Source organism: Rhincodon typus, chromosome 5 (assembly GCF_021869965.1).
Source record: "Rhincodon typus isolate 14 chromosome 5, sRhiTyp1.1, whole genome shotgun sequence".
NCBI classification, from domain to species: Eukaryota; Metazoa; Chordata; class Chondrichthyes; order Orectolobiformes; family Rhincodontidae; genus Rhincodon; species Rhincodon typus.
The window spans coordinates 23,296,480-23,317,232 of NC_063336.1; the positions used below are offsets into that span (position 1 = coordinate 23,296,480).

The window sequence follows — 20,753 nt, forward strand, 5'->3', positions numbered from 1 at the left end:
TTTAGAGTCCTTCAGGTCCTGTTGTCGTTGCCGAAAGACATCTTTCGACAAAGAAGACGTGTCTTGCTTTTTGGGAAGCACTAAGTAACATGCTCTGGATGGCTGTTATTAGTGCTTCTTTGTTCTTGAAGTCTATGAATGAAGAGGCAGTGGCCACATTCATTACTACTTTAATTACTTCACCACCTATGAATTGTTTCTTGTGTTTTGCCAGGAGATGGCAAATGTAAAATGATGCTTCAGCACAGGTCTTGCCATTTGCTGCTGGTTTGGATAAAAAATGACCGTTGAGCTTTCACAACAGCCGTCACCTCATTAGTTTCCTTTGTCTGAACATACTGTTCAAGGGAAAACTATCTTTGCATTTACTGTGCATTGTTGCGTCTGTCGTTCTAAATTCTCTTTTTTTACTGATCGATATACTTTGGTGACATATAAGGCAGATACTGTTAACTTTTTCAGTTGTGAACAGAAATCCATTTTCCCATTCTTTGTGGAGGTTGCACATTTTCGGTTCTTTACAGACAGTCCAGGTTCATCATGCGTCATCATTGCTTCATCTTGTAGTTTGTGACGTCACTGTGCTGCTAATCACACTTGCGCTTGGCTACTGGATCTGCACCTCTGGGGAACAGCCAGAACATTGCTACTGCTTTTAAGTGTGGGGGCATGGAAGGTCATCCCTTTGGTTGTGATGTATGCCTGGGACCCCCTGTTCAGCTTGCCTTGTTTGGGCATTGGATGTGGGGCATGGTGGCATTTCCCATCATTTTTCTTCATCCTGCTTGGACCTATTAGATAACGGCTGAAGAAGACAAACTGCAGACCAACATGGCAGAGGAGTGGGAATAGTTGAGCTGCTCTTGCAGAGAGTCTGCACGGACATGATGGACTGAATAGCCTCTATGTTTCTAGTTATGTAATATGCTGGCTTCACACATCAGTTCTGTTGCTAACACTAAACATACTTTGCCCTGTTAGTTAACCACTCGTTCAGCAGCAAAAAAAAGTGAAAGGCAGCCTGTGATTGGAAGAACAGCTCCTTTCAAAATTACTCTGTTCCAGATAGGGGGGCAATTTATTTGTCACCCCTGCAATTCATTTTTCCAAAATGATTTGGCTACTTTCAAGAGTGATTTTGCCCATGTATTTTGAACATTGACATGAGCTCGAGTTTTGGAAGCACCAAACAGACCGGAATCATACTTTCTTGCCCCTATACTAAACACAACCTGAAGTATTCATTAATAAATGATTGTAGAACATAATGAGAAAAGAAGTCTCCTTGCATTCATCTAAAATAAATTCTGTCCAGAATACAGCAAGGCAAAGTTAAGAATGTTCAATTTAACTGGTAATTATTGTATTTGTAAAGGGCCACAGTGGACTTGTTTTAAACCAGTAAAATTGCACAGAAGATCATTAGATTTGTGTGAGCCCTTCAACTGGAGATATCTCATTTCCTTTTCCATATATCTATTTATTGTGTTATCCATCACCCTTTTTAAATGGTGACATGGCCTTTAGCTCAATAGCTGAAGAATTTCAAAATTTAAGTTTGAATCAAATATGTCGAATTATCGTCAAATTTACATTAAAAACTTAATTGAAGCGCTGTTGCATTCAAAAATATCAAACAAACAGGTGACTCAATTTAATTAAAAGTAGATTGGAAACACATTTTTCCACTGTCTACTAACAATAATTTACAAGTAAAATTTGTTGTATCAACGATCAACAAACAGTTGAAACATTTGATTAGTTTGAAATTTTGAGCTTTCCACATTACCTCCCGATACATACACCCTTAGGTTCTCAGGCCCAATGGTGAAAGAGCCCCTTTTAACTCATTTAATCCTTTCTTTATAAACACAGCTAATTGCTCCTGGTAAAATTCTGGTGAATCTTTACGGTGTTTTTTCTGTGGCTATAATATATTTCGTATTTGGATGTCAAAAAACTTGATCCATAAGCCTATATCTTTGTCCAGATCACTTTCTGGCTTTATATAAAATCCAGAATATTATTTGTCATTCTTGTGGCCTTTTGTATCTGAATTCCCATCAACAGCTTTAGATTTCCTCTTGCTCTACTACTCAAGGTCTTACCGGTTAGGTGCACTTGCTTTCAAAATTTAGTTCACTTTGTCCAATATGCTAAAGTTACATTTAAAGGTATCTGCCGTCTAATTGCCAGTGCAAGCAACTTTATATGTGCCTTTTTGCACTATCCTGCATTCTTTCCTGTAGTTTGCTATTCTTGCTAATTTGGTGTCAGCAGCAGCTTTGGATTCCAGTCTTGAGCCTTGGACAAATCCTTGATATTTAATTGGAGCAATGACCAGGTAAGGAGGGGCCATGGATCCGCTAAATTTTTTAAACCCCCTGTCAGCCAGTGCATCAATTATCTTTTTATTTTTTAGCACATCACTATCACACTTAATTAAGTTTAGCTAACCAGATCAAAAGTGAAGGAGAGCCAATTCCAAGGGTTTTCCTGAGTGAAGGAGGGTGGGGTTTTACTGCCTACTACCCTGAAAAAGATTATAAGACATATCAGACACACACTAATACACAATTTACACCGAGGTGGGGAGGGGAGGATGACTGGTACAGACAAGAAGGCTTGTTTTTTTTTAATTTATTCATCTGTGGGATGTTGGCATCGCTGGCTGGCCAGCATTTATTGCCTGTCCCTAGTTGCCCTTGAGAAGGTGGTGATGAGCTGCCTCTTTGAACTGCTGCAGTCCACCTGCTGTGGGTTGACCCACAATGCCATTAGGGAGGGAATTCCAGAATTTTGACTCAGCGACCGTGAAGGGATGGTGATATATTTCCATGATGCAGAGGTGCTGGTGTTGGTCTGAGTTGACAAAGTCAGAAGTCACACAACACCAAGAGATGTCAGGTGATTTTACGAAGGGGCTATGCTCTGAAAGTTTGTGATTTCAAATAAACCTGTTTGACTATAACATGATGTCGTGTGACTTCTGAATATATTTCCAAGTGAGGATGGTGAGTGGTTTGGAGGGGAACTTGAAGGTGGTGGTGTTTCCATGTATCAGCTGCCCTTGTCCTTCTAGATGGAAGTGGTCATGGGTTTGGAAGGTGCTGTCTGAGGATCTTTGGTGAATTTCTGCAGTGCACCTTGTAGATAGTACACACTGCTGCTACTGAGCGTCGGTGGTGGAGGGAGTGAATGCTTGTGGATGTGGTGCCAATCAAGCGGGCTGCTTTGTCCTGGATGGTGTCAAGCTTCTTGAGTGTTGTTGGGGCTGCACCCATCCAGGCAAGTGGGGAGTATTCCATCACATTCCTGACTTGTGCCTTGTAGATGGTGGACAGGCTTTGAGGAGTCAGGAGGTGAGTTACTCGCCGCAGTATTCCTAGCCTGTGACATGTCCTTGTAGACACTGTTAATGTGGTGAATCCAGTTGGTTTCTGGTCCATGATAACCCCCATAATGTTGATAGTGGGGGATTTAGTGAAGGTAACACCATTGAATTTCAAGAGGCGGTAGTTAGGTTGTCTCTTATTGGTAATGGCCATAGTCTGGCATTTGTGTGGCGCGAATGTCACTTGCCACATGTCACCCCAAGCCTGGATATTGTCCAGATCTTGTTGCATGTGAACATGGACTGCTTCAGTATCTGAGGAGTCATGAATGGTGCTGAACATTGTGCAATCATCAGCAAACATCCCCACTTCTGACCTTATGATGGAGGGAAGGTCATTGATGAAGCAGCTGGAGATGGTTGGGCCTCAGACACTACCCTGAGGAACTCCTGCAGAGATGTCCTGGAGCTGAGATGACAGATCGCCAACAAATATGACCATCTTCCCATGTGTCCGGTATGACTCCGACCACCGGAGAGTTTTCCCACTGATACCCATTAATTCCAGTTTTGCTAGGGCTCCTTGATGCCACACTTGGTCGAATGCAGCCTTGATGTCAAGGACTGTCACTCTCACCTCACTTCTGGAATTCAGCTGCTTTGTCCATGGTCGAACCAAGGCTGTAATGAGGTCAGGAGCTGAGTGGCCCTGGCGGAACCCAAACTGGGTGTCACTGAGCAGGTTATTGCTGAGCAGGTACTGCTTGGCAGCTATTGATGACACCATCCGTCACTTTACTAATGATTGAGAGTAGATTGATGGGGCGGTAATTGGTCAGGTTAGATTTGTCCTTTTTTTTTATGTACAGGACATATCTGGGTAACTTTCCACATTGTCTGGTAGATACCAGTGTTGTAACTGTACTGGAAGAGCTTAGCTAGGGGAGCAGCAACTTCTTGAGCACAAGTCTTCAGTACTATTGCCGGAACGTTGTCAGGTCCTGTAGCCTTTTCAGTATCCAGTGTCTCCATACGTTTCTTGATATCACATGGAATGAATCAAATTGGCTGAAGACTGGTATCTGTAATGCTGGGGACCACTGGAGGAGGCCAAGATGGATTATTCACTTGGCACTTCTAGTTGAAGATTGCTGCAAATGCTTCAGCCTTATCTTTTGCTCTGATGTTCTGGGCTCTTCCATCACTGAGGTGGGGTTATTTGTGGAGCCTGAATGTGGCAGGACTGCACAGTTTAGATCTGATCCGTTGGTTTTGGGATCACTTAGCTCTGTCTATCACTTGCTGCTTATGCTGTTTGTAGGCTTCACCAGTTTAGTGCCTGATGCTGCTGCTGGCATGCCCTCCTGCACTGTCCATTTGAACCAGGGTTGATTCCCTGATTGATTCTGAGGATGGATCACTGGACCCGAAACGTTAACTCTCTTTTCTCCTTCACAGATGCTGCCAGACCTGCTGAGATTTTCCAGCAACTTTGTTCTTGTTCTTGATTCCCTGGCATGATGGTAATGGTTGAGTGGGGGATATGCCGGGCCATGACGTTACAGGTTGTGCTGGAGTGCAATTCTGTTGCTGTTGATGGCCCGCAGCGCCTCATGGATGCCCGGCCTTGAGTTGCTAGATCTGTGCGAAGTCAGTCCCACTTAGCACAGTGATAGTACCACACAACACGATGGAGGTTATTGTCAATGTGAAGACGGGACTTCGTCTCCACATGGACTGTGAGGTGGTCAATCTTACCGATACTGACATGGATAGATGCATCTGCAGCTGGCAGATTAGTAAGGATGAGGTTAAGTATGTTTTCCCCTCTTGTTGGTTCCCTAATCACCTTCTGCAGACCCAGTTTAGCAGCTATGTCCTGTAGGACCCGACCAGTTCCATCAGTAGTATTGCTGCCGAGCCACTCTTGCTGGTGGACATTGAAATCCCCCACCCAGAGTACATTTTGTGCCCTTGCCATCCTCAGTGCTTCCTCCATTGTTCAACATGACCTTGTCAGGTAATCACAGTAACGATTTTATCTCAGTAGTGTCCTTTTAAAATCAATTTTTGTCAACGTAGGTCTCTCCTATTAAAACTTAAATGAAGAAAGTTGAATGTCATTTGCCCATTTTCACTATGATCATAATGGTGAACTCAAATGAGAGTAAACAAGTACAATCTTGACACCATCCTGTTTGATTGACACCACATTCCCAAACTTTCACTTCTTCCATCACTGATACTCAGTAGCAGCTATATATACCAACTACATGATGCTCTGCAGAAATTTACTAATCCTCCCCTGAAATCAGACAGTCAACTGACTTTATGAAAGCATAATGATATTTGACCAATTTATTGGAGCTCTTTGATGAGGAAACATCTGCTTATTGAATTGAAGTAGCTTTTATTGTTACATATCCTCAATCGAGTACAATGAAAAGTTCATGAGTCTCCACTTATGGCACCATCTCAGATACAGATTCTTCAGTTCAAGTTCTTAGGAAAAGAAAATTAGAAAATAAAGATATAAAAAGTCCTGCATTGCAGATTGTAAGAATAAATTTTAAAAATGTGAAATAAGAAGTTCAGAACAACGGTCCTTCTAATCCAGTCCACGCTGGCACCTACCCTCCAAACTGTGCTGGGCTTCAATTTGAGGGATAAAGGGGAAGCAGTGAGTCTACAGTACTTTGATATCCAGAAGGCCCTTAGTAAGGTGCAATATTAAAGGTTGTCACGGAACATGAAATTTCATAGTATGGGTCTAGCATATTGGCAATGGATAGAAGATTGGCTGGCTAATAGGAAAGAGTGTGGGCATAAATAGGTATCTTTCAGGTTGGCAAGATGTAACAAGTGGAGTGCCACAGTGATCAGAGCTGGAAACCCAACTGTTTACCATTTATATACATGATTTGGATGAAGGCACAATGATATCCATAAACCAAATTTGCTGAAGGCAGTCATGATAGATGAAACCAGTGTTGGTTGTCCCTGATTTTCCAGTCCTTTCAAAATGACTACTGATACAAGTGACTTGGGTGTAGTTGCTGCCTTGTTAAAGACCGATGAATCAGGAATAGTGAAACTCATGGGGTGTATCTCTAAGAAATTATACCAGAAGAAATACTGTATTGTGGAAAAAGAAATGTTGGAATTGCTATTAGCTCTTCAACACTTTAAAGTTTATATCTAATACGACATCAAGGAAGTGCTCATTTATGCTGATCATAATTCACAAGCCTTCACTGCAAAGTTTAAAATCAGAATGTGAGATTATTTAGATGGAGTCCATTGTTATAGCTATTTAATATTTAAAAACTCCATCTTATGGGAAAAGAGATGAAATTGTGGAAGCATTGTCCTAAATGTTAAATGCTGTAATATTTGAAATTTTAATCAATGTTAAGATTGTTTAAGAGGCTGGAGAATGAATGTATGTAAGTCTAGTTGTTTCTGTATGTTATGTTTTGTAATGAAATGCATTTTTACATTTTCTTAAGGACGGAGGTGCGTAAAGACTGTCTTTTTATTTTCTGTGCTTCTTAAAATAGTGGACTGAAATGAGCAAGAACTGTCAAAAACTAAGGGTTTAAAAGGATGGCTGCATGTTTTGAAAGCAGATAATTTGATACTTATTAACCCTTCTTGTTTAGCTGTGGGTTCCAGCAATGTGCAGACAAACTGGAGCCAAGGTGTTAGTTTACAATTGAAACCATTGGTCTCAACTGAAGACCAATTATCAATGCCAAGTATTCTCTGCCTGCCAACAGGTATGTGATTGGCTGTCAGGTAGCTGATCAGCTTGGGCTGTGAAAAGACACAGGGAAGCTTTGTCAGACCAGGTCTGCAACAGCCAAAAAAGGGATCACTCTCAGTTACCTACAGTAAGCCACGTCAAACCAGCAGAAAACATTAAGGGTTGCCTTATGAAGAAAAGTTGGACAGGCTAAGTTTGTATTCGTTGGAGTTGAGAAGAGTAAGAGATGACTTGATTGAAAAATATAAGTTTATCTTAATCTTCTTGAATGGAGGAGCAGGTTCAAGGGGCCACGATGCTCCTAATCTTTTTGTTCATCAGTAATGAAAAGCAAATATCCTGTAAATGTCAACAGGAAAAGAACTGTTGCAGAGCATGCTGTCGGTCTGGAGTCACATGGAGTCCAGATCAGGTAAAGATGGCAGTTTTCTTCCCTAAGTATTAAAGTCAAGTATCTCAACCAATTAAAGTCAAATGATGAAAGTTAAACATTGGTAGTCCATTTCCACTATGTTTCAAACAGTGGAAAACTAATATTCAGTAAATATCAACAGCAAAATAACTTCCATGTACAAGCAAACTTAAATATAATAAACTTGCAAAAATGCTTCATGGAAAGATAATCAGCGAAAAATGAATATCAAGCCAAAGTAGTACACTTTAGGATGGACAATCTAAATTTTGGTTTAAGTGGTGGATTTGAAGCATGCCATAGTGGAGCAACAAACAGTGAAGAAAAGTATTCTAAAGAGAGAAGCCTAAGTGATTGAAGGCATCGCTATTGACAGACCAGAGCAAATTAGGTGATTTGCCAGAGGCTGGTGAATTGGGAATAAGGGATACTGTTAGGACTAAATGAGTTAGCAGAGGTAGGGAGAGGAAACACCATAAAGTAATGTAAATTTGAGACAGGATGTTACCTTAAACTTTTTTGAACAACTTTGATTTCAACAAAGCACTGTCAACTGAGACTTCATGAAAGATAGAGTGCAAGCAGTAGAATTTTGAATGAATTGACATTTTGACTGTGGAGAATGAAAAATTAGTCAGGAAAACTGAAATAGTCAAGTTTCATATGCATGTAGAAGGGTTTAGGGATGATGGGTGATGGAGAATACATTGAGTTGGAACCTCAGTTTGATGCTGGATAGTGTGCACAGATTGTAAACAGTTTATTTTAGCTTATGGAAAAGGTCAGTACTGGGAGGAATCAATGTTGAGATAGCAACATTTATGGTCGATGCTAAGGGTGATGGCTTCAGTCTTCGTAATGTTTCAATGGGGATAATTGTGACTCATCCTGCATCGGGTGTGGCATGAGCAGTGTGACAAAATGGAGATTGCGGAAGGACATCAGAGAGCATGTGGAAGCTAATAAAATGTGTGAATGATATTCCCCAAAGGGCAACAGAACCAAGAGGCAGGGATGGTGCCAAGTTCCAAATTCAGGAGATTCCAGAGGTAATGGTGTGGAATTGGTGGAGGAACATTTCCTTTTGCCCGGATTCTCTTGGCACTTTTTACCAAATGCAAAAAGTATTTTTTGAATGTCTGTGACCATTTGGTTTCGGGGTAATGCGGAGTAGTTCAGAATGATGCTAATGAAGTATAAAACATGGGTCTACGATGCTGGAAGTATGTTAGTTTTATTTTATAATTTGAGATCAGGTATTTTGGAATTATTCCATTGTTAGCTGTATTTCTACTTTTTATTTCTCAATGAACAGAAAATGTTTGTAAATTAAAATAATCTGGCTTTGTACATTGGTAACTTCTTGACTGAAGGCTTGTGAAATGAACAGTACTCTTTCCATATCTCAACACTTAGGAGACCACGTGTGTGGTATAAACAATAATAGATACTTGGGAGTGAGTGGCAAAGCTGTAACTCAGTTGAGGAGTTCAAATGACCATAATTTAAATGTCATTTGAACTCCTGGATGGGTTTACCTCCTTTATTTTAACTATCCATGTTATTTTATGTAATATACACTGTTTTGCTGTATTTTGAAAGAAAATAACATCAGAGTATGCTTATGATTGTGAGTTGAATGTGCAGTGCAGTTCATGCTGAGTTCTGTTATTGGAATTGCCCAATTCTCAAAGGGTGTTGCAGCCCTTGCTAATGTCATTATTTGAGAGTACAGCACCCTGTGAATCACAGAAGGGTATTGCATTACTGTAACTCAATCATGCTGTTCAGATGTCCTAAAGTGCAAAAGTGAAACCTGAGCAGTTTATGTCTACAGAATCCAGAGATTAAATTACAGTCTTCGACGTGACTATTATTTGTTATAATGTATTCAAATAATATTTTTTTTAACTTTTCACACCGTTTTGCACAGCTTTCTTTTGTAACCAACGTACTATGGTATAGATTTAAGAGTCATAAAGCTGGCATTGCTGTAGGGCCTAAAGATAATTTTTGCATAATGTAGTGGGTACAATTGTATTAAACTTCTTGCTTTATTACAACAGATCACAAGCTTAATTGTTCTGCATCTATTTTATATATGGAATTAGGATGGTGATCTGTGATTCTGTCAATTCATTTAAATTGAGGGACTCGGATGATCTGGTAAAGCAAAGAAGCAATACTCATATTTCATATCAGTCCAAGAATAAAGCTTAGGAAAACCATTTCCTTCTATCTGTTCATATTATATGCTTCAAAGAGCAGAGAATGAGGCCTTTAGTCCATTGTTCTGTGTAGATACTAACTCTAATCTCATTTCCCTGCTCTTTCTTCTTATACTTTTGTATGCTTATTTTCAAATACTTTGCATTAGACTTGCCTCTATGTAATCTGATGAAGCATTCTTTGTTTAAAAATTATTGAATTTTAGTGAATACCTTATGTTTTAGCTATTAAGCATGTTCCTAAATGGTTTGTTACCAGTTTATTTGTTAGAGACAGTTCATGATTTAGACTAGATATTTCTTTCTCTGATTACGTTTGATTTTACAGTATCATTTGTAAAACTTGTTTTGGCTTGAGATGCTTTACTATATTGATCCCTGTGACTTGCTATCATGAATGATAGCCTACATGATAGTTTCATTCCTGGATTATGAAGAAAATAAAAAGGTTTGGAGTTGTTTCCAGACTGCCTGTAACTTTAATGTTTAGCATAAATATTTTTCTTTTGAGTGGAGTTGGGACAAGCCAGTATATGAAACAAATGATTCACGAATATTGATTGATTTTATTGTCAACGTGTATTGAAATACTGTGAAAAGCTTTGTTTATGAGCGGTACAGGCAGATCACAGCAAGCAAAGGATGTAAAAATCAAAAACACTTAGAGGCATACAGGTTACATTGCAGGTTACATTATTTGAGGCTAGAAGCAATTCAACAGGCTGATAATAGCTGGACAGAAGCTATTCCTGAACCTGCTTGTATGTGTGCTCAGGCTTCTGTATCTGCTGCCTGACGGAAGAGGTTGTAGGAAATCATTACCAGAATACGATGGGTCTTTGATGATGTTGGCTGCCTTTCCACATCAGCGAACCATGTAAATAGAGCTCATGGACAGAAGGTGTAGAGCTGGATGAACACAGCAGGCCAAGCAGCATCATAGGAGCAGGAAGGCTGATGTTTCTGGCCTAGACCCTTCATCAGAAAATTTTCTAATGAAGGGTCTAGGCCCGAAACATCAGCCTTCCTGCTCCTATGATGCTGCTTGGCCTGCTGTGTTCATCCACCTCTACACCTTGTTATCTCAGATTTTCCAGCATCTGCAGTTCCTACTATCTCTCGTGAATGGAAGGTTGGTTTCCGTGATGGTCTGGGCTGTGCACACCACCTTCTGTAGTTTCTTATGGTCCTGGGCAGAGCAGTTGCCATACCAGGCTGTTATGCACCCGGACAGTATGCTTTCAATGATGCATCTGTAGAATTTGGTGAGGGAACTGAGGGACATGCCAAATTTCCTGAGCTGCCTAAGGAAGAAGAGGTGTTGTTGTGCCTTCTTGACTGTCGCATCTACATGGGAAGTCCAGGACAGGTCGTCGGTTATCATCACTCCGACGAACTTGATGCTGTTCACCCTCTCAACCTGAATTCCGTTAATGTTGATGGGGACATGTTCTTCTCCTTTCTTTCTGAAGTCGATGATCAGTTCTTTAGGTTTTCTGACGTTGAGAGATTGTTCTCATTGCACCACGTCACCAAGCCCTCTATCTCCCTTCTGTATTTTGACTCATTGTTGTTAGATATCCATCCCACTACGGTGGTGTCATCAGCAAACTTGTGGATGGCATTCGTTTTGAATTTGGCAATGCAGTTGTTGGTGTACAGGGAGTACAGTATGGGGCTGAGGACACATCCTTGCGGGGGGCTGCAATGTTGAGTGTTAGAGTGGAGGAGGGGAAGTTTCCTATCCAAATTAGTTGTATGAAAATCAAACCAAATTCACTGTCAATTTTTCAGGCAAAGAATAAGTATGCTATTTGCCACAGGATATTGTTACAGTAAGATGAAAGCCAGTGGATTACTGAATATTTTGTCACTTTTTAGGCAAAAAGCAGCAGTTTGTATGTACGCAGCTACGTTGTACAAACAGCAAAAGGATGAATCACCAGTTAATCAGCTGTCATAGTGTTGGTCAAGGGATCTACATCCTGTTGTTGCTTCAAAGACTGTCGTAAGATTTTATTTTTATATCCATCTGAATAGGTTTAACATCACAGAGGACAATACATCAATTGCTGAGTACAATACTGTTCTGACATGGGACTTGAACATGCAGCCTTCTGATTCAGAGACAAGGGTGCTTCAGATTGTCATGCACATCAAACTATTAGCTTATGAATTATGTGGTGTATAAAGCATTTGCTTATGATTGATGTAATGACACTCAATTTATGGTCGAAAAATTGTGATAACCCCATTCACTTCCTATATAACTGAATGGAGTAGCACAGCTGTTATAATAAATTACTAACTACTCACAGCAAGAATTCTGAGCCATCGACCTTTCACTATTTAGCTCATATGAAGCAGAATGTGTCTGTTGTAATGCATTGCCTAATATCTCTTCATTGACTGATAGAGCTTGTTATCAATGCATTTAAAAATGTTCATTCCAAATCCATTAATGAGAAGTTAGTCTCATAATAGTTACATTTTTATTTTCAGAAGGTGAAATAGGCAACTAACTTAAGACTTATTCCTTTCTGTCTAAAATGATGACCCTGAGATGTTAATGTCATTAAGTATAAGGTTTTGGGTCATTAAACAGCTTTGATCTATGCAGCCCTGACTGAAGAATGGGAATTTGTAGAGAATCATCTCATTATTACCGAATAGCTAGAGAGCACCCTGAGAGGAGAGGGTGAACAACCAGCAGTCTCAGGGTCTACTATTGACATTGGTAGAAGAGATGGCATGATTCTGCAGTCAGAATTTACAGAAATAGGTAGAAAATTAGCAAAAAGTAGTAACGCTGAATAATTTCCAGGGCTGCACGCAAGCGAACATTGAAAGAGAACAAGGCAGATGAGTGCGTGACTGGAAAGTTGGGGCAAGAGGAAAAGCTTTATATTCCTGGGTTATCGATATCAGCCATTGAGGAGATGGAACTTGTACATGCTAAATGAGTTGCATTTAGGCAGAATCGGGATCCTTCTCCTTTGGTGATTTGCTAATGCTGTTAGAGATGGTTTAATTTAAATTCACAGGGTTATAGGAACCTGGTAATAACACTAGGGAGGGAGATCAAGATGCAAATAATATTGTGGCGACATATAACGACAAAGCAAGAAATTGTGTATTGTTAGATGGGTGTCAGAATAAGGGGCAAAGTAATGTCTGCTTAAGGTTATGTGCATAACATGAATGTGCGGAGTGTGATTATGATTAATTAGATTGGTGAATTAAGGGGGAGATTGCCCATTGCATGCAGACACACACATCATCTGAGTAGTACAGCAGTGTACCACTGTGCCATCTTCAATGAACAGAAGTTGTTTAGACATAAGACACTACATGATAATGAACCTTTAATGAAATTCTGGTTCAACCTCGATGGAATGTTGTGTCTAACTGTGCCTACCACATTTTAGGATGTGTCTGTGAAGACTTGAGAGGATTCAGAAAAAAGACAGTGTGATAAACTTCAGTTACTTGGTTAAATAGGAGAAGATGGAATTGTTTCCCTCAGAGAAGGCTGAGGAATGATTTGATACAGTTTTCAAGAATCACGAGCAGTCGAGAAAGAAGAATGTTTGTTTCTGTTGGTGGAAAAACTGAGAATCAGAGGATACTGATTCAAGTTACATGGCAGAATAACCAAAAGGCAACATGGGGAAAATCTTTTTGGTGGAATACAGTGACTGAGAATGTGGTGGAGGCAGATTCGATGTTGGCTTTCAAAAGGGAATTGAGTGAGCAGCTAAATAGGAAAAAATAGTGGTAGGACTACGCAGCAACGATGGGGAAGTGGGACTCCTGAGTTGCTCTTCCAGAGAAGTTAGCATGACAGTGATGGGTCAAATAACCACCACATGTGCTATAACTATTTGATGATCCTATCTACTGTTTATAGATCTGTCTCTGCAGTAGCATTAGTGCTTCCACAATATCCAATTGAACTTTACCTTTCTCAGTTTGATCAGGCACACAATTTGCTATCCATGCTGTGAAGCTTTGTATAGTGTTTTGGTAAAATGGAAATACATGGCAATGTCAAAATAAAAACTCTAGGCATGAGTGTTTTTAAGATTCCAATCATGTCATTGTCTTATAGAAAACAGGAAATGTATGTCATAATATAACTGCTCATGCGTCAATGAGTGAACTTGCACTATTGGAGTCCTTTGTAAGCCACAAGATTTTATGAATGACTTTCTGTTATCTTTTCAGGAATATGTACACAGGATACCAAATCAATTAGTGTACCCCAAAACACTGACATCGGATGGGAACTGAAGTAGCTGATGTGCGCAACGCACATACTCTTCAGTAGTTTAAAACTCTTCTAAACAGAAGGCTGATCATTTAATAGAAGACAATAGAGTTTTAATGCTCTTTCAAAAGCAGAGGTGTTAAAATTAATTCTGGAATAACAGTAGCTAAAGCACAAATTTCAGAGTTCCAGAAAATCTTATCTTCAAGGTAATTTCCTTCTACTGTAGGAAATCTGTGCATGTTTAATCTTTCCTAAAAGATTTTTAAGATCACTTTGACCATTGTCTGTTTTTGGAAAGAGATTTTATGACTGAAGTCTCTCTCTGCTCTTCTTGTTTCTAACATAGAATAAAAGAATGAATTCCTAAATCTAATAGTTATTGAATTAGCAGTAAATCCATCCTGCAATAATACTTTTCCCTGAATAAAGTGAATTGAGATGCCTCATAATGATGCTAGAGCTTTTGACTGTTTATTTCTTTAAATAAATATGATTGAATATGACCTGATGCTTATTTATGGCATGCATTTGATGTTTAAAATCACCCAACAATCTTCATAAAGGCTATCAAATAAAAAATGACACCAAGCCAAAAATTAGAATTAGGTTTAATTGTCCCACGTACTCAAGTACTGGGATACAGGAGTACGGTGAAAAATGTACAAAGTCACCATTTCTGGCACCAACTTAGGTACAAAGATCCTTAGGTTAGGTACAAATTAGAAAAATAAAGAAATAAAATTGAAAATTCAGCATTACAGTCCTTTACCCATGGGCCTGCAGATGCTGCACACTGGGTTTTCTCCATGAGTGCTCGCACTGCCCATGAGGGCTTGATCACTTCCCTGCGCTGGGATTGACCTCCTTTGTGCTGCCACCTCACCATCAACTGCTAGAGTCCAGTCCATGCTCACCAGCTTCCTTGCTGCCAACCGCTCAGGATTTCAACAATGCTGCAATGCTGCTGACCGCTACAGTTCCGCCTGGCTCACCAGATGCCTTGGCGATAAAGAGATTTTACAAGAGGATTTAAACTAAAAGTTTGGTCTGAAGGATGGGGTTATCAGGGACTGGTCATGAGAGCTTTGGAATAGTTGAGCCTAGACGTGACAAAGGCACAGATGATGATTTCAGCAGCAGGTACTCTTTGCATAAGCCAGCACTTAGTGTTGGGACGTTGAAGAAGATTAAAAGGTCACAATTGCAGATTGTGTCTGTGAAATTTTGATGAGAGCTGCTTCAGTACTGTACCAGGAATGTTAATCTGGTTGTAGAAATTCTTGTGTATAATTGTAGGAAAGATGGACACAGCGTAGGAAGTGACAAGTTCAAGGACTTTGTTGCACAATGGTAAGTTTCAGGTAGGCCAATAGTTCTCTTGTACAGAATAGACATTTGAGTGTTCCTTTTCATGAGGCATGAAGGATAGATTTGGTTTTGAAAGGGAGATCTGTATCTTTAACACAAGGAATCATTTGAACTGTCAGCTAACATCGGGTTCAAATAGGGAAATTTGATATTAATGGATTTAAGGGAACCGGAAGTCAGTCTTGCTAAGAAAAGGCATGGGATTGAAATAAGATAAACTGGAGGAAGACCGGTTCAAGATTAAACCACTATTTAAAATAAAAGTTGGGAAGACTTACTAACTTTTAAAAGGCATGTGGATGTTCATTCAAGGCTATGGACCATGTGCTGGAAAGTAAGATTAGTGTGGATAGGTTGGCACAGACTCGATGGGCAGAATGGTTTTTTCTGTGCCTATATGACTTAGACCTATAAGTGCTGCATCCATGTCAATCCATGAAAATAAATGCCACTTTCTCATACATGAAAATACTGACCTGGAAGTCCATATTGCTTCTGTTTGCTAGTATAAGTTTGTTTTTTTGTATAGTGTGACTTGGAATTAAGCATTTCCAATGACCTTTAAGTATATAACATTATCTATGTCCGAGTGTGATGGGTCAATTGTTAATATTGTTTCAGAGCTGATGTATTATAATTTAATTGTAGTTATCAGAAATTCCCTGACTTCGTATTCTAGTGCAACCTCAATTGATCGGTGAAATTATTACTCAATATCATTTAAAATGCTGTGTTTTTGTCAACTTTGCCTTTACACTGATGGAATTCAAAAATCATTTTTTGCAGAAAAAGTGTATGGCTTATTTACCTTGTTTGGTTTCTACACTTCTACACTCAAGAATCACTAGGGATTGTCTTTTTGTGTAGGTTTTGTTTGCCTGCAATTTTCCTGTTGTAACATGTTTCTCCTGAAGGGATCGTTGGAATAAAGTCCCAAGAAGGATTAATGTCTCACTAATGGCAGTGCCCAGATGGTAATCTAATCCTGAAGCTCATGGTGCCTGCCCCATCCCCGGGTATCCACTAAAGAAGGGTCTCTGTACTCGAAACATTAATTCTGCTTTCTCTTCAAAGATGCTGCCAGACCTGTTGAATTTCTCCTGCAATTTTGATTTATTGTCACACATATCTACTGGGGCTTCTTGCCTGCCCCTCAGTGGCAATGCTAGTTCTTCCAACCTCTGCATAATCACTGGCTCTCACCTTACCCCTCCCCACACCCTGCCAGTTGCTGTTACTGGTATATTGTAAGCAAAATTGTTGTGTTATCAAAAATTCTTGCCCACATTGCATAGTTCAGCTGCTTGAAGTAGCAGCAACAGGTAGGAATTGGTAAGACATACAAAGTATGTTATAAGGAAATGCTCACAACCACAGTGAGGGCTGCATTGTGCGGATCTGAAATAGAATGGAAGGGAGGGAGTCATCTATGTAAATTTAAAACAAGCCAAGAAAATTAAAGACTTGTTATGGTGATCCCTGAAAGCCCTAAACTTCCCCTTTGTGCTTTGTAACATCAATAACACAAAAATGTCAAAAATGACTTTTAGAAATGGAAATAGAAAAGGAATATTGGAATATTTGAGAATTGATGAAAACTCGGTTCATGGGTGAGTTTGAGGATGGTGTTCAGCGGTGAATGGATTTAGAGTGGGGTTGAGGCAACAAAGGGTCTGCATCACTGTGACACGGGAGAGAGGTTGGAAACACAAGGGCTAGGGTGGGTGGAGAAACAACACATCACCAGCATGAAAATTGGAAGGGACGATAAGCACGTCACTTTGAACTGGAGTGCAAGAGGGAGAACACCTCCATTTTGAAGTAAAGCATGAGAAGAAAACTGTCATCCTTGACTGGAGATTCAGGGTGAAGCTGCATGAGAGAGAGGAGAATAGGTGGGGAACTGGTGTGAAAGCATCAATAAGATGTGAACAGATTGAGAAACTCGGGGCCATTCCAATTAATTTTGTCATTACAGCAGTTCGTAAAAATCCGCATGCTACAATCAATGTGATATACAATGCACATAAACAAGTTAGACAGCCTATTCTCTGTAATGTCCCCACTGACATACTTATTGTTTGATCTAAAGAGCCCCATTGTATCAAATCAATCAAAACTCCTTTCTTTGTTGATGGACATGGGCCTGAACACGTAGTAACATTCAGAATGGAGAGTCACTGCTTATACTGCTTACCGGCTCCTCGTGACTAGGTTATTGACAGTATTCTAGGAGCAGAGATGCGGAGACCATTGAGTGAAAACAACCGATGCTTTTGATTTTGTTTTTGTTTAAAAATTTCTTTGATCCTTTGTTTTGTCAACACATTAATTCATAAAGTCATTTTGCTATTGTCAATGTCAAGTCATGGAAAACATTGGTACTCTGTTAAATGCGAAGGAAATTCATTTCTCTAAGGATAATACTTTAGTGCTGACACCTGCAGTTATTCTTTCAAAATAAGAACTATGTTAGTGATCTGTGAAGTGCTGGAGAAATATTGCCAGTACTAACGTTTGGGTTGTGAACTTTGAAATGAAACATTTGGAATCTTCATATTATGTAATGTTTCAGGCAAGTTTTGTTCAGAATTGCATAATATAATTTCCTGAAATAATATCAGCAATACAATTGCATTAATGGACAGAGCCTTGCAATCTGGCAAAAATCCTTTCAGTTACTTGGGTATTAGTAGGAGTGATAGATGTGAATGTGTGCTTTATTGTTACAGTATGTAGGGAAAAAGGGTAACGGAGTTCCTAATTATTCAATAATTATGATTCAATTTGTGCTAATGTTACAAACAATTGTAAACCAAATAGAAACATCTGCAATTTTACTTCTGTTATCTTGGTTTTTTAAAAAAAAAGTAGTCCCTTGGTCTTTGCTTTTAAAATTTTGGCTCTCGTAATGCTGCTCAGGATCAGTGCTGAAAGAGAACAAAGTCTCTACTTGCATAGTATGGAGTCTAGTGTTACAGCAAAGGCAGAAAATAGCTAGTTATCCACAGCTCAATCCATTGTTACAAGTTCATGCTATCACTTTGACATTTAGAACAGGCCTTGGTGTCTTCATGAATTCCTCTTCGTATTACCAGTGGCTGTTGATCTGCCAGTCTCTAGGCACAGACCGTTTCACAAACCATAACATTTTTGTGAGTGATTGATTTGTATTATGTGTCTCAGGCATCAGAAGAATCTTGGGATGTAGCTTGTATGAACTGTAATACAATCCTTTGCTGAGAGTTTGGTTACAGTTCTTCATAGACCTGTTGGCGATACTCAATCCATTCGGATTTGGGAATGGGGCTTATCTGATACTTTCCAAAAAAACCTTCATTTTTTCTATTCCCATGCGAAATAACGCAACACATCTGGTAACACTGTAGGAGTATTGTCCTTGGGTTACAGCAGCAGCTCATATTGCTACAATATTTCCTCAAGGATCTAGTTACTCAAAGGGCAACATGACTGATTAAGAACCATGTTTACTCTGGACTACAAACTTAAACCTTCTGGATTCAAGGGAGAAAAATGTTTTTTTAAATATAAAGTAACAGTGCCGAGTTGTTGAAAATGGTATTGGTTGATATGGAATTGTTGCATAATTAATAGTCCTGCTTTTAATTATAATGCTTTTTTGTTTTGCAGTGTGCTGTAAAACCTATGTTATTGAACAGTGCATGTTGCTGGTAGATGAGATATATTTTAATTTGTAGAAATGCTGCAAATCCTGCTTTCTATGCAATAGGTCAAGAGAGTAAAAGTCGCTTGGAAACCACCTGCACGTGCTGTGACATAAATACCTACTCTGACACTCTCAAAAACAAAAACAAATTTCACTTTAAGACCCCTTTTCAAATGGAAACTTCATGTAAGTGCATCAAGGGATAAAACTGAGAATGAAAGCAACATGCAAGTGACCTGCTTCATTCAGAATTCCAACTGACTCTGGATTGATGTGGCTAAAATTGAGCTCCTTAAAATCTGTGCCACTAATAAAGGTGGTTGACTCCAGTTTTTGTCAGATTTGTGTAACTGATAGTACTTTAGTACTGAAGTTAACTGGAATAGAATGCTAATTAGATCACTCACAATTTAAGAAGATGACTTTGGTTAAGATTATCACTTTGTATGTTTCAGTTCAGTTCAGTTCAGTTTTATCCACACAATTTATGAAATAGTAGAGAAAGAATTAAATTATGACCTCCCATGATTTTAGAATGTGATTTCAGTCAAGCATGGTGGTCTCTTATCAGGTTTTCATTGTTTGAAAGATTGACAATTTCTACTCAGTGTGACTTGGGAGACTTGACTGCTAACCCTTTGAAACAAAAGGAAATAAGATTATGATTGCTACTGGAAGTGCTGTTGCACTGTAGAATCTGATTGCCATTTATAAATAGGTGAGACTGTATAGTGTTTCTGTTGGCAAGAGAGGCTGTCCTCACAATCCTGAATGACGTCTTTATTTCTTTGTGCAGGTTGTGGAGCTTGTATCAAGTGCAATTGGAGACTTGGTTCAAGGCGTATATTACGAAAATGCTAGAACTGATGAGGTAATATAATCGTTTTCTTGAGTTTCCTTTGTAAAAGCATGAACTATTTGAGGAAAGTTGTGCGTATATAGGGTGTTAAAAATAAATCTGCACACTCTACATGATCAATGAATAAAAGGACAGTATACATTAAAGGGAAGTATTTATTTGTTCTAGTTCTGAGAAGGCAAGCACTTTTGGACCAACTGGGTAAAAATCTATTAGCACCAATTTCACTAGACCTAGCAATGGAATTATCACAACTCTGGGGCAGAAATTTCTGCAAATAATGGAAATCTTGAGTTAAACATAGAAAATGTTGAGAATGTTGAAAATATTTTACAATCCTTGTTGTACTATTATATTTTCCTTTGCGCTATGATTGAGGTTGGGTGGGGGGGAATGCTGGGGGAAACCGGGAAGTCAGTTAGGACGCTGTCTTTTTGATCTCTTGAACCTGGATTCCACTCCACGCTGGATTGTTTGGAAAAGAACCACAACTGAGACTAAAAGCTGGCAGCTGTCAGTGAAAATAAAGTCAGAAATGTTTTCCTGAAGTTGACCTTAAGTACCAACACTTTGACTCTCCAGCATGCTGTGCCTAACCTTGGACCATTGATTACTGACAAATATCGACGAGTATTCCCTTTGCTGCTCACAGTGTCTCTCTTCTTTCTTCAGGATATTACTGCTGGAACTTTAATCAGCAATTGAATCCATGTTTAATCACTTAACTGCCAATATGGTAGAAATTAAACTCAATGGAATCCTGATCTTTCTCTCACCCATTGTTTACTCAGTTCCTACGTTTTAAACAGTTGGTCAGTTAGAGGT

At 39.3% G+C, this 20,753-nt stretch overlaps 1 protein-coding gene across 1 annotated transcript in view; it reads left to right on the forward strand.

Moving 5' to 3' along the window:
• Positions 1–20,753, forward strand: part of pdss2 (prenyl (decaprenyl) diphosphate synthase, subunit 2) — a 215,125-nt gene that overhangs the window by 143,029 nt on the left and 51,343 nt on the right. Inside the window, exon 4 of the mRNA XM_048596699.1 lies at positions 19,866–19,940. Coding sequence (XP_048452656.1) covers positions 19,866–19,940 — 75 coding nt within the window. The remainder of the gene's footprint in view (positions 1–19,865; positions 19,941–20,753) is intronic.